The 15552-nt window shown below is 44.1% G+C and overlaps 1 protein-coding gene across 1 annotated transcript in view; it reads left to right on the forward strand.

Annotated features, from left to right (window-relative positions):
- Window positions 1-2172: 2172 nt before the first annotated feature.
- The window catches only part of LOC310777773 (electrogenic sodium bicarbonate cotransporter 4-like), a gene marked incomplete at both ends in the record, with an annotated part of 51628 nt that continues 38248 nt past the window's right edge, over window positions 2173-15552 (forward strand). The window contains 5 exons of the mRNA XM_083638135.1: window positions 2173-2239; window positions 2940-3176; window positions 8261-8335; window positions 11748-11877; window positions 14144-14304. Coding sequence (XP_083494261.1) covers window positions 2173-2239; window positions 2940-3176; window positions 8261-8335; window positions 11748-11877; window positions 14144-14304 — 670 coding nt within the window. The remainder of the gene's footprint in view (window positions 2240-2939; window positions 3177-8260; window positions 8336-11747; window positions 11878-14143; window positions 14305-15552) is intronic.

Genomic DNA, 15552 nt, shown 5'->3' on the forward strand with positions numbered 1-15552 from the left:
GAGAGCGATCACGCCTTCCAGAGGTCTCCTCTCTACATCAGCGCCGCCCGTCACCACCTGGACTGCTTCTGCCTGCTGCTCCAGGCTGCTGGCGTTCTGACCCGTGACATGGCTTCTCGCCTGCTGCGTGTGGTGCTGTGGTGGGGCAGCGATGCGGCCTTCGTCCAGTTGCTCCTGGACCATGGCGCTGACCCGGCCCTGGTGGGAGAGCAGGCACAGCTGGAGAAGAGGGCAGATCCAGAGGCGCTCAGGGTCTTTCTGGAGGCCAAGAGATGTCCTCGCACTCTGGCCCACGTCTGTCGGCTCCGGATTCACCAAGCGCTGGGCACACATCGCCTGGACCAAGTCCACTCCCTACCACTAACACAAGTGATGAAGGACTTCGTGCTCTACCAAAACTGACTTGAAGGACTGTCAGGTTATGGCATTTGTGGCTTTATTTAGCGAAGACTGCATGGCAAACCTGGTACGTTCATAATGAGGCTTCCAATGTTTTCGTAAAACTCAGCCAGTACCTACCAACAATAGATGATGCTGCCAACATAAACATAAACTTTGTGGTCATATGTTGTATGACAGGTCCAGTACAGCTGATGCAAGGCTGGACATTATTTGCTCTGAAGCAGAGGCCATACGAAAACATCCCTCCTAGTCAAGCTGCTCCTCACCAGCATGTAAAGCGTGCTGTCTATCAGGCTGGGTGCACATGGGCTCAGAAGTCCTTCTGCCTGGGGGTGGATCAAGACAGGTGATATGTGGCAGATCTCATGGATCTTGTGATCTCAGCCTATTGCAGAGAGTTGCCAACAACTGACTAATTGTGGATGCAGATTTGAATGCTGTGGATTGGAAGGTGCAGATGTTACAGCTTTGGTCTTGCTTGCAGAGCACTGTGTAGCACTGTAGATGTGAAGATTAGGTTCTGTTTCAACCCAGAGCATAGATTAGATTAGATGATTATAGATACACGTCTTCTATAGCTGTTGATCCTCGAATGGTCAGATTATTAAGGTGTGCCGACTTGGACGTGGTGGGGATGAACTACTTGCTGGGCGACCATTGATTTCCTGTCCTCACCTTGACTCCCATTCTTTCATAGCTATTTATTGATTGAGCGACAATGTATGTAAATAGTTTACAGCAAGATCTATGTATATAAAAATGGTATTTATTAGATCAAATATACTGAATATTTATTTATTTATTTATTTATTTATCTATTTTATTTATTTATCTAGTCATAGCTTATGTGTATTCAATACACATAATACAAGACATACTACACATAATCCAAATAAATCATTGCTCCTCGTGCAAATAAAATTACCATTTTCTGTACATTTCTAATAAAGGCTTTGCTAAAATAATGTTGTTCATGCAAATTGCTTTAGAAATATGCAGAGTAAATGGCAGAAGGAGATATAAAAAGGATTTCTAATGTATCATTTTGACTCTTCCATAGTTAAAAACCTGTCACCAGGACCTTGACACCAGAGTCATCAAAATCGCCCTGGACAGTGTGAAATTCTATGGTGAAAATAGCAGCAATCTTTTAAAATGGCAGCTATTTTGAAATTAAATCTGGCTTCTCTGTGGTGATAAATGTATGCTTTGATAGCAAGATCATTCATATTTCACAGCTCTATACAAATAAAATAGTATTTCTGGGCTGGAAATGAGGACCATATCGGAAAAATCTTGATTTCTGCGTGGCTAATAGGTTTTATCAAACTAATAATCTCCAAGGAGTATTTGTGACAAATTGTTGGTGCTTCTTTCCAGATGTAAACGATTTTACATTGAAAGTGCATTTGATCTGCTCCACTAAAAGAAGGCTAAACTACCTTAGTACAGGCCAAATATATTATATTAGCCTATACAACTAAACCCTGCACAGACAATTGGCCAACATAACATGCAGTCAGTTTCCCCAAACAACATAGGCTCACCTTCAAGAAAAGACATGAGTAGAGCCATCTGCTCCCAGTGTTTTCAAGTATGTATGAAAAAGTAGGAATGCAGCACATCATAATACAACAGGAGAAAAATATGAATGAAAAAATGGTTTATTTTAGCTTCAGATAAATGTGTCTGAGTTGTGACTCTCTCTCCCTCTCAGCAGTACCCACATGGCCTTAGTAACCCTCTGTGTCTCCCCATCTCTGTTGCAGGATGGACTATCAAGACTGGCAGCGAGGCAGAAGGAGAGGTCACCGGCGCTATGATGATGATGATGACGGTGAGCAGAACAACCCTGCGCTGTGGCACGGACCATCTACACAAACATGGAGGAAAACATTCTCTATTTCTCTAAAAGTGACGAGCTATTCTGTTCCTGATGGATCTTGAATTGATACAATCTTATAATAATAATAATAATAATAATAATAATAATAATAATAATAATAATAATAATAATAAGCTTTATTTGTATAGCACCTTTCATACATAGAATGCAGTTCAATGCAGACATTTAAAACAGGCGCAATAAAACCATAGGAAAAGAGAATACATTCAAACCAATTTATAGACATCAAAATAAGTTAACACAATAAAAATGATAAAATCACGTTAAATCGACGAGGGATATATTTAGGCCCAGGATGACATATATGTTTCACATAGGGTGGTGTTTTCATTTAGATGTTTTATTTGGTCCAATATTGAAATGTTCTACAATTGCAGGTTGTGTTACCATTACACATTATTTATGTGCATCTGTTTGTGTGTGTTTGTATGTGTGCGTATGTGTGTGTGTGCGTGTGTTTGTATGTATGTGTATGTGTGTGCGTGTGTGTCTATGTGTGTGCGTGTGTTTGTATGTATGTATGTGTGTGTGTGTGTGTGTATGTATGTATGTATGTGTGTGTGCGTGTGTTTTTATGTGTGTGGCACACTACCTTCTTAATGAAGTCTTTGCTCTCCCCCCCCTCTCTCAGAGTCCCCTCCAGTCTACGTTGGCGTTCCCGTTTCCCATAGGCGGAAACGGCACAGACATCATTCCTACGCTAGTGACACTGACCGTGACAGACGACGCACGCACTATGATCACCACAGACACCGTGAGCACTCGCACCGGGACTATTACCCACATCCATGCTATCACCATGACAGAGACGAGCACTGTGAGGAGGAGGAGGGAGGTGTAGTGCATCAGGAGCACTCTGACCCCGCAGGTAAGTGCCAAGAGACACACACACACACGCACATGCACACACACACACACACACCCACACACACGCACACACACGCGCACACACTAATATCTCCAAAAGATCACGCCTCAGACTTTGGCGGCCCAAAGTGGCAGTGAGAGGTAACTACGTGGATTTTTGAACGTTTGAAGGACTGCAGTAATATTACTCAGTAATATTATTACTGTAATCTGTAATATATTACTTTCCCCAGTAACGAGTAGTGTAAGGAGTACAATTTACAAAACAAATTACAAATACTAATCCAAGTAACTTTGTTACTAACACTTCATTACTTTCTCCAGCACTGGCACGGCGCTAAAACGAAGTGTGGAGATAGGTCTGCGAAAAGCGAAAGTAATATAGTAATTTCACGAGTAATGTAATGAATTACTCGATGATGTAATAAGTAATGTAATATTACTTTTTAAGGCATAATAAGTCAAAAGTAGCTTATTACACTTGCAGAATAACTTGCCCAACACTGCCCAGGAATGTTGGAATGTGACGTCAGTAAACTACACGCATCACCAACACGTGGTTGGTGAGCGTCTTGACTGAGCGTTCACCTGCTGCTGTTTGGGAGCTACTCTTAAGTGTGCCTCGCTCATCTTAAAGTGTAAAGGTCTAAAAGAGGATTGTCCTTGCTTCTGTGATTAGGCTGACCAGATCCCCACAAACCAAATGTGGGACAAAGAGTGTCTCTGAGGGACAAAGAGGGACATGTTACCCATGCAACTGATTATCTTTCTTTGGTCTATAAAAATATTGCTCACTTTTTCCTCAAAGCCCAAGATGATCAAACCATAATCAGTTTACTGTCAGCCAGTGGTTCTCAAACTATTTCATGTCAAGAACCCCTGACACAAATTAGACCACGGAACCCCATTTGATAAGATTTTGTCCCATGGTCCCCCATCTGATATGATTTTAGCTTTTGTGACGACCCTCCCACTCTCCTGGCCCTGTGTTGCAGGAACCTGGTCTCCCACTCTCCTCACTTTACACGAGGACGGTTTCCTATGGTGACGGGGAATTATTTTATCGTTAGTGCCTCCCTTTTAGACGGCGACGGATAATTCGGGCTTAGGAAACGACACATTTTGAAACCACCTTCTAGAGTGAAATTCTTGGTGACGCTTCCCGCTGAGGGCGCCGTGTAATCGCTTGAGACCGCTTGAGCCGGCTCATTTCAGGAACTCTGACGTGCCTGCACACACGACACACGCGATTACGCCAGAGCCGTGTGCGAGTTGGCAACCATTTTCAAAATAAAACGTCAGTATGAATGAAGTTTTGGCAACATTCAGAATTAAGCTACACTGCGGCCAACTTCAGTTACATGTTCATAACATTACTGCTGCGAGGAGCCGATGGCTGTACCCGGTCGGCATTTAACGTTAGTTACAAAAGCACGTTGACAGTGTTTTCTCACTACCAGTAGCCTACAGTGGGGTTTGACGGGTTTGACAGATAGCACACTCAGCGCTCCCGGTCCTCGCTGCTCGTTAAAGATTTCTAATAGGCGTTATTCTGATAAACTGGTCACATATATGTTACGTTCTCACCGGACAAATATTAAAACTTTACGTTTTTTTCCGCTTGAAAACAGCTTTTTGGCAAGTCTTAAATGACTGCGGTAGGCATACTCTCTTCCTTGTTTAAAACCGGAAAGACGATTACGAAATGACGTCATGCAGAAGCGTCCTTGTATGGGCAAAGAATAAGGTGATCACACTGCCACCTAGCGACCTGGCATGTACATTACGGCGTTTTAAAAATTCAACAGTGCTCATGTAAACACGGAGAAGGTGTGAAGGAAACGCTATTGTGTCGTTTCTTCCAGAAACTGTCCTCGTGTAAAGGGCCCCTTAGTTAATCAATTATTCTTTTAACTTTTACTTTGGTGTTTGACTCCCCTTGTTTGTTTCTTCCTTGAGCCAGGTTGTAACATGTCAGTTAAAAGTGGTATATGACACCACACCAAGATCTTTGAACGGAACACAAGACATGAAATCAAACAATGGAAAGTGGAGAATATGGGAGTTTTAAGGATCAAATGAAATCAAGTCAAAAATGAAATACACCAAAAGTAATTGGAATTTCCACATTTGTACAGCAGCAGGACAGGTACTGTAGGCGTAAATGTGCACAGATTTGTGTATCAGAAATGTGTTGTTTCTTCCTTCCTCCCCCTTTAATCACCTCATGACCCCTCAGATGTATCTGGTGACCATTTGCAGGGGCCCGACCCCTAATAGGCCGGCAACCACGGGATTAACTAGCTAACTGTATATAAAGTAGTTCAAACTAGCTCCACCTCCAGCAGCAACATGTTGCTCACACACCGATGCTTCAATATTAATCATCTAATTATGTCATATATTAATATGTCAGTCAGACGGACCAAATCATTACTTTTACTTTAATACTTTTACTACATTTAGCTGCTAATACTTGTGGTTTAGTAGGATCTTTCATGCGGGACTTTTACTTGTAATGGAGTATTTTTACATTGCTGTATTGGTACTTTTACTGAAGTAAAGGATCAGAATACTTAATATAGCCAAAGATCTGATTGATGCATTAGTCGTGGAACAGTGTCGTGTGATGAATATTTGGTAGCATAGACTTGTTCCCATGGGGCCATGCAGTCTGAAGTCTGTAAGCTGATTATAGCTGAGGAACTCCAAGCTGTGTGTGTGTGTGTGTGTGTGTGTGTGTGTGTGTGTGTGTGTGTGTATGTGTGTGTGTGTGTGTGTGTGCGTGCGCGTGCGCGTGCGTGTGCGTGTTTGTGTGTGTGTGTGTGTGTGTGTGTGTGCGTGCGCGTGCGCGTGCGCGTTTGTGTGTGTGCGTGCGTGCGTGCGTGTGTGTGTGTGTGGGTGAGTCTGTGTGCATGTGTGTATGTTGTTTGGGGCAAATGTTTTGTGTGTGGTATGCCTTGTATTGCTGCTGGTTGCAGCCCACTGCCCCAGATTCACAGCATACATACTATTAAATATGAGGCCCATACAGAGGAGACGGAGTCAGATGCAAAGATGCAGGTGGATGATCTGAGCAGAAATGAGTAAAAATGTAATGGCCATAGTGAGGACGTTCTTGCTTTCCGTGTGTGTGTGTCTTGGTGTGTGTGTGTGTGTGTGTGTGTGTGTGTGTGTGTGTGTCTTGGTGTATGTGCAGTGTTGGGGGTAACACATTACAAAAGTAACATATTACATGTAATATATTACTTTTAGCAGTAACTCAGTAATATTATACCAGTTACTTTGTCAAGTAGCTCAAGTTACAAATTGAGGTACATTTTATTAAATCAAAGGACATATTTAACTCATTGAGTGCCATGGACGAGTATGTTCGTCATTTCGTTTAGTAACGTAGAGTGCCAAGGACGAGTATGTTCGTCAATTGCGTTTTTTGACGGTGGGACGTGGATCAAAGCATCAGGCATCTCCTGTACAAATATGGGAGCTATTGAAGGTGTATAACCTATTTTACGGACTCATTAGGTGGCGACAGTGCTCTCCAGATTACAGAAAGGTCCGGAAAACTGCAGCAAAAAGCCGTGATCAAAGAGAAGCCGATGCATGCTGCAGCCAGAGCCATATAGATTGCTCTGTCTGCAGCTGACGTCGGGCTGCGAACATCAGTCAATCCGCGCACACAACTGAGCTCCTCTGCCTCTGTCTGTCTGTCTGCATATAGTTTCTCCACACGATTACCCGCCAGAAAGGCAGCACCCGACGCCGAAGGGCCAAACCTATCCCTGCAGTCCCGTTTGGCATTTCCTTGTCGCGCTGGGAGCCGCCCGGGAGCCGCCCGGCGCAAAAACGGAGGCTCCGAAAATAGACTGGGTGCGTGTGGGGAGGAGTTTGCAGCTGAGGCGGGGAGAGGGGGGTGGGGCACGCAGGCTCCACAGAACTACACCACGTCACTACATCAGAAAATATTAGCTAGAGTCAGTGAATGTGCTTGAAATGCTGCATTTCACAAAAGGCTGAATATCTCAGCTTATAATTTGAAACCTGTCTTTTTGCTCAAAACAGCCTATCTTCTCCGGCTCATAACTAAAGAACGGAAAATGGGATCAATAAACTTTTTTTTGCAGATGATAGAAGAGAGTCTCCTCGTTCTTTGTGCGTGTTCGGTGTTTACTTAGTAATATCACACAATATTCTGTGGGCCTCGAGAAATCACTGAAAACGCTCTGAAACTCTGGCACTGGGAGCTTCCGTTCTCCAAAAGTGGCTGGCACTCAATGAGTTAAAAAACATACAATCACTTCCTAATCAAACTGTCTGTTTAAAAAAAACAACACTATAGATGACAATAACAAAGGAAAAGGATAACATTTAGAATTTTGGATTGTTTACACTGACTTCAAGGCAGTTAAAATTATTTTTCGGGATGGTTCCGGGGCGGCGATGTCATTCTGCTGCTGCTGTTGTTTTGGTGAAAGTAATGCAAAAGTAGTGTAATAAGTAACGAGTTACTCCTACACAGACAGTAATATTGTAAAGTAACTTATTACTTTCAAATGAAAGTAACTAGTAATATGTAGTATATTACATTTTGAAAGTAACTTGCCCAACACTCTGTGTGTGTGTGTGTGTGTGTGTGTGTGTGTGTGTGTGTGTGTGTGTGTGTGTGTGTGTGTGTGTGTGTGTGTGTGTGTGTGTGTGGGTGGGTGCCTGTGGGAGGAGAGTACTAGAGGGGCCTGCGAAGTGTGTCGTCAACCCTCTTAAAGCCTCTAGCTCTCTGCTGCCCTGGAGATTTTACAGTGGATTTCTGCCACAGCTTAGAGAATACCTTTTTCCCCCCAGCTGACAACACAGCGAACCGTACATGGCTAACTGAAAGTTGACTGCGAAGCGATACTCAAAGGCGACCAAATCAATGAGAAGCGACGAGGACGTACGTGTGTGAGAACCAATGAATGTGTCACTTCTCCCCACTCACGGTGGAGAGCGAGTAGTGGTGAGCTAAGGACTCTCGACCTCAGCAAGAGGACTTGACGCCAGAGGGCCAAAGCAGGCCTGAGGATCTCTCTCTCCCTGTGTCGTCTCCAGTGAGCATGCAGGACTCTGGCTCCTCTGTTGCCTCTGACGTGGCCTCCCGCTGGACCCTACCTGGCTCTCACATAGGTAACCATTGCATAAGTATGGAAATCAAATCGAATCCAACAAATCAACAAACTTTCAGTAAACTTTATTATCCTGCAAAATGTTTGTTGTGGCGGTAATGACCGCAATATTAAGGGGCACACATTTTTATTTTGTATTAAAGAAAAAATCACAAATTGTACTTAAAGGGGGACTAACCCCCCAGATATGTAACAAAACGGTGATTTGAAAAAACCTATGGCAAAAACCAAGAAATGACGTATCCTCTTGTCTATACTATACTCTTTGGCTGTGCTCAGCTCAAGAATTCTTTCCGGAAATCGACGCCAATACAGTTTGCCCACCGCCTCGAAAATAATTTATATGAGAGCTGCAATATCTTTATAAATATCAACAACTAGCCAACGCTGGTGGCCTGTATGGAAACAGCGTTGCTCAAAATGGTTGAAAGTTATATAAATTTGGCCATTCAGTGGCGAACTAGAAATTGAATTATTTTTCTCCCATGTATGTGTGTGTGGCTTGTCTAAACTTACGTTAAAAGAGACTAGTGACGCGAGGCTGGTTACCGCAGCACAGCACAATAGTCGGGACAAACGCCCCGCTCTCACGCTCATGTAATCACAATGCGAGATTTCTCCACGTCATTCCCTCGTCCAACTTGCGATATACCGCGCCATGAAATCCGTTTTTAATTTTCATTTGGGGGCTTTTCGTCATTCTTGTTAAAAGTTACTGCACCTCTGATTTTTCCTCTCAGGGCGCAGCGCAGGGCAGAGCTGCAGAGCTCCCTACATCTCTCCCCCTCTGTTCCTCAGGTGCTGCGCGTGCTCCTGCAGCCTCTCTCTCTCTCTCTCTCTCTGTCCGCTGCTGTAGCCTACATGGCCGCACACATGGCTTGTTTCTCTCTCTCTCTCTCTCTGTTCGGGAGCTGTCTGCGCTGTACACGTGGCACACACGGCTTGTTTCGTTGTTTTTTACATACTGACAGCACGCTGTCTGTCGCTGACTGAGCAGAAAGCTACATGTCATGACATGAGTCCTGGCAGACTAACGCCAGGTGAGGTCTGTGTGTGACTGTGTGGCTGGGGAGCCTCGGAGCTGCAGCTGCAAACACACAATAACCCCTCCCTCCCTCCAATAGGCTTGAGTTGTGAGGAGCCGGGAAAGGGTACAGGGGGAGTAGGGGAGTAACTATCTTGAAATCCCATAGTCTTTGGGGACAACGTGACGTCAGGTTGTACCAAATGTCCCATTCATTTGAGGGCAATAAAAAGCAGTGTTCCACCCATAGATATGCCAGTTATGCTGCTGAAAAATGATACAAATGGTAGAATGGCAACAGTTTGGTCTCAAATGTGGAAATTTTTACCAGAATTCTTCACACATCACCCCCAAAGTCATATATATTGGTTAAAAGCTGAAAAAAAGTGTTTTGGGGGTTAGTTACACTTTAAGTTAAATATTTGAGAGGAAACCATTGATTCAACTGTTTTCACATCTTAAAAATGATGTAATTTCTTACTTTTTCTATGGAGAATTAAAAGACCAAACATCAAAACTCTGTTTTGGCGAAAAGGGTGAAATTCCAACTTAAAACAGTATAAAAGTAAAAAAAATATATAATATGTGTGTATATAATATGTGTGTAGTATGTGTGTAGTGTGTGTGTGTGTGTGTGTGTGTGTGTGTGTGTGTGTGTGTGTGTGTGTGTGTGTGTGTGTGTGTGTCAAGTGCAGTTGCTCCCTCCTGATGCTTTGTAAATGACACTTTACCACCTTGTTCTAGCATAAGACATCTGTGAAACATTGTATTGTATTCTAATTAGTTAACATGCATTGTGTAGTGGACCTTTCCTAAGTCCCGCCCCTTTTTGCTCTGTGCTCCAATAACAGTTGAGCAAGCTTGTAACCTATGGAGCCAGCCTACAGGCTGCACTTTTTTTTTACTAAATTCAAACATTAACTGTGACAGTCCCCAAATTTTAACACTACATAATACGTTATTATACATCAAACCCTTTGGCTACTTCTGCTCTCACTCACAATGTCGAAATATAAGTGATGTGATGTATATTTTTTGAGATATTAACCTTTGATGACAGCTTTTCCACTTCATTTCACTCTGCTGCTCTCTACACATGAACGTTGAGCTAGGTTCTGACCTAGGGGCGGGGCTTAGGAAAGGTCAATTGGCCTATCTAAGTGCAAGTGTAAATGGAGATTGTGAACGTCACATGTGGCTTGTTCCGCTCCACATTGATGTTCAGTCCACTGGGACCTTTCAGGGCCATGAGGTCATGTGATATTGATGTTTACTTACACACAGAGATGGATGGATTTTAGCTATACACACTGTAGGAAACTAAAGGCACACAAATGCTTGTGTGCCCCGGAAGCAGTGGACAACTCTCAACCGCCTAAGGACCGGCGTCGGACGCTACGGCGCCTCAATGAAGAGGTGGGGTCTTAAGGACAGTGCTTCATGTGAGTGTGGAGCCCCTGCACAGACTGTAGAACATATAACCACCAGTTGCCCCAAACACCGGCCACCGCATGGAGAACGCGGCCTGATGGAACTGGACGATGAAACGTTGGCCTGGCTTGCCTCAACGGAGCTGCAGGTCTAAAGACACACGCCAGAAGATGTTGCATTACCGCCTCCTCCTGGATTTATCCATCCACTTTACCTACATTCTGTAAAACCTGATCCTCCTCTCACCCCCCCCCCCCCCCCTCCCCCAATGCACCGATTGGGAAATTCTGGGCTCATACCGATTCATAAATTTGAATAACAATTTGGCCAGCCGATACCGATGGTCTTTGCTTTTTGTTTGTTTTGTTTTTGTTGCTATTTATTCCCTCTTGTTATTTATTCCTCCCTATTAACAAATAACTGAACTGTTATAACGTCTTTCAGCCCTTCATCACACTATCTTTGAATGAGCACCAATTCAATCATACAAATGTATCAAACAGCCTTTAATTTACAACCGTCTTTCACACCAGCACTGCGGTGAATGTCATCATTGAATGGCACCAATGCAAATATCAGCCAATACCGATGCATGACCAATATATTGGTGCATCCCTAACACACACGCACGCACGCACGCACGCATGCGCGCGCACGCACACACACACACACACACACACACACACACACACACACACGCACACACACACACACACACACACACACACACAGAGTGGTGTGATACAAGTGAATAGCACCTCCAGGCTTGGAGATTGATCTGGTCAGAGTCAAATTAGAAAAGGGTTCAGGCTGATAGAGACGTCATTATCAGTGTCATCAGAGGGCCTGGCTCTGGGTCCCTAGATTAAATCTAGACTAGACAGCCGGTTTTAGGAGCAATGTCCACTTGGAAAGGATCTCAAAATAAACTGAAGCTGTCTCTGTCTCCATCCCTTAGTGTCGCCCGCAGCAGAGAGGTTGCGCTACATCCTGGGGGAAGATGACGGCACCCCGACACCCACCATATTCACTGAGATGGACACCCTACAACACGAGGGGGGTGAACTGGAGTGGAAAGAGTCTGCAAGGTATACACACACACACACACACACACACACACACACACACACACACACACACACACACACACACACACACACACACACACACACACACACACAGACTGGCATAAGTGTGTCTTCAAGCCCATGGCACACCAATTAAACATTCTACAACAATCAGATGTTTGTTTGGTGTGCCATGGCTTTGTTCTTGTTTGGAGATGTTTGGTCAGATTCCACATGTTCAGTCCTTTAGCCCAGTGGTTCTCAAATTGGGGTCCGGGGACCACCGGCGGTCCTTGAGGGGGTTCCAGGGGGTCCCCAGCAAAAAGGGTAATCATTTATTTTCACTAGAATTCCAACCATAAGTAACACAATGACATGACTATTTTGGTCATGGGTTTCATACATTTTCTGTCATAAAACATCTAAAAGTATGACAACCCTCCCACCAGTCTTGCAGGAGCCTGGTGTTGGGGTAGTTAGGTTGATTGGGTGCACCTGGGCCCATTGTGCTTAAGAACACCTCAGACTAGTGTCCTCTAGCCTAGAGAGAGAGTGGCGTCAGCGGAGGACCAAAATGCGTGACTCATTAGCCAATGAACAGCCAGGAAAGGGTCTCGCGCTACTTTTGCATGCTAAAATAAAGCTGATAATGTACAATTCGATTCAAGGAAGAAAAAAAACGTTCGAAGAACAACACAAACTGTCCATTTTGCTGCAACTCGACAGTGCTGCTTAATCCAGGACCTTACTTCCTGGAACTCTTGAGAGTAAAAAAACTGGTCCATTGGAGTGAATGGAGATGTCGGGACTCTTCTATCTACACGGCTCTGGTTAAAACCATTCAGTCTCTGTCCCTCCTCACCCATGCATCTTTAGTTGTGTTTAATATAAATTAGATTGTGGTGTCTAGTTATTTTCTCTCAGTTTTAGTTAATACATTATTGTTTTAACTTTTACTTTGGTGTGTGACTCCCCTCATATGTTACAACCCGGCTCAAGGAAGTAACAAATGAGGGGAGTCATACACCAAAGTAAAAGTTAAAACAATAATTTATTAACTCTTAAACAAACAAACAGAACAAAAGGTGCATTGTGAGGAAGGAGAGAGATTGAATGGTTTGAATTTGTGTCACTTTAGGGGTCCTTGACGTGAAAAGGTTTGAGAACCACTGCTTTAGCCCAGGCATATCCAAAGTCCACGCAAGTTCACGTTGTGTTTTTCCCCGTTCACCAAACGATGACGGCACTATCATACAGTTTGTAGACAGGCATCAAGTAGAATGTTTTCAGATCTAAACTAAATCCTTTGAGTACAATTGTATGTGATTTTTTTTTAAATAACCCATATGATGAAAGAGGCAGCTGGCCCCCCGGTATTTTCACATGACCTAAGCTGGCCTCCATTCAAACAAGTTTAGACACTTCTGCTTTAGCCCATGGCACACATGAGTCAAACATGATCCAGCAGTTGTTGGATACTGGTTGATTGGTGTGCCATGGGCTTTAGCCTTCATTAGTTTAGGATTTGGGGTCACTTTAGCTGGGATTTAGGGGTTGAGGGTTACATCTGAGACACTACAGGTGCTGGGTGACCCGCCTGTAGCCCTCTAGCCTTCTGTAGTTTTCATTAAAGGAACAGCGTTCCTGCTGGGCGGTAGGCCCGCGCGGGTCCTCCAGATCAACTTCCTGCAATCCCTCTCTCTTCCTGCGGTCAAAAAGCACCGCCTCATACAACCCAGCAATGTCAGCATTGTACCTTTCTGCATCTGCAATCCACGGATACGTACGATCACAACGTCAATTTGAAACAAAACGTCTGCCGTTTACCTTTCTAAAAGGTGGCATTTTCACGTTTCTGCAAACCTACGAATCTCACGGGGCACGGCGGTGCAGTGGTAGCGCTGTCGCCTCACAGCAAGACGGTCCTGGGTTTGATTCCCACCTGTGGGCGCTGTCACCCATCCCCATGTCCTCAGTGCCTTCGGCCCAGGTGGGCTCGTCAAAAAGGGCCTTTCTGTGTGGAGTTTGCATGTTCTCTCCCCTGGGGTTTCCTCCAGATAAGACCCCGCTAAAAACATGCAAAAAAACAAAACAAAACAAAAAACTACAACCTTAACGTAAATTTGAAACAGAACAGCGTTTACTTTGAAAACCTCATATCTAGAAACGTGATATTCTACCTATCCGTGGATTGCAGAAACCTAAGCGACATTATTTCGGCAACCAGGCTGCCTCAAAACTGAATTCTGCGGTCAGAACTGCTGAGTTTGGGCTGATCTCTCCGCAGGTGGGTGAAGTTTGAGGAGAAGGTGGAGGAGGGTGGGGAGAGGTGGAGCAAGCCTCACGTGTCCACGCTGACGCTGCACAGCCTGTTTGAGCTCAGGACCTGCCTGCAGACCGGGAGCATTCTGCTGGACCTGGAGGCATACTCCCTGCCACAGATAGTAGGTGAGTCCAGCCCTGCAACCACGAAGCAAAATCACACCTCTCCTATTCACCTTAAGTAGCCACGCCCATTTGACCCGGTTGTGTGGCTAAAAATAAAATAAAATAAAATGGCTGGCTGCTCCAATATCATCTAACTCTGAATTAATTAATAATTTAGCCAATTTCTATGTAACATACCAAATAAAAGCAAACGGCAATGTCTAAGAATGCAACGCCATGTAACTCGTTAAGTCGTTAACGTCTGCGGGTCTTATTGACGTTAGTGGCTCGAGCGCAACTCGGAGGAGAGAAAACTATCTGAAGCTTTCTTTGTTGGAGTCCAGGTATGTTTTACAAGAAAGTGCTCGTCATTGTCGACGATAACGTTATCTGACCTGGCTAACAGTGGATACTCGCTTGCTTGCTGTGTACCGGCTCAAAGTAGTAGGCTACGTTCTTTATTTTATCCCCTGCACTGTCCGCTCCAAAAACAACTCTCTTATTTTGTGCCATGACCGCCGGAAGTGTTAAAAGGACCCGGAAGAATTTGGCCCACTGTAAGGTCTGAACATAAGGTGAATAGGGATGCAGGGCGTTATCGGCACGTCATCGCTATCGGCCAATGAAGGTTTTACACGGATAGATCGTATCGGCCTGAAACGAACATCTCTGCCGCTTTGACAGGCCCATAAAATGACCATAAAATTGGCCCTGGTTGTGGTGGCCATTGTCAGGATTGTCTCAGGGAGAGCATCATCCAAGCCTGTTTAAGTAGGGTGAATCTTACAGTTTTGTTTGAAAGAAAATGTTACTAAGTAAAAATGTGGCATGTTTTACATAACCTAAGTTGAAGTAGTTTTCTTATTTTGCCCAGTGAATGTGTTCATTTTGAAAAGCATTGTATTGATGTCTGCATCTGCCAGTGGGCCGTCATGATAAGAGTAAACATAATAATGTGTTAATTCCACTACAGGAGAGACTTGATGCTCTCTGAAATTAGGTGGGGGAAAATTAGCACATGCTATCGCCTATCGGCAATTGTCCAAAAGAGTTGGAAAATATCAGCATATCGGATATCGGGGGGGAAAAATCCAATATTGTGCATCCCTAGTCCTGAATAAATCAATATTGTGCATCCCTAGTCCTGAATAAATCAATATTGTGCATCCCTAGTCCTGAATAAATCAATATTGAGCATCCCTAGTCCTGAATAAATCATATTGTGCATCCCTAGTCCTGAATACATCATATTGTGCATCCCTAGTCCTG

The sequence above is a fragment of the Poromitra crassiceps genome, assembly GCF_964638095.1.
Source record: "Poromitra crassiceps genome assembly, chromosome: 6".
NCBI classification, from domain to species: Eukaryota; Metazoa; Chordata; class Actinopteri; order Beryciformes; family Melamphaidae; genus Poromitra; species Poromitra crassiceps.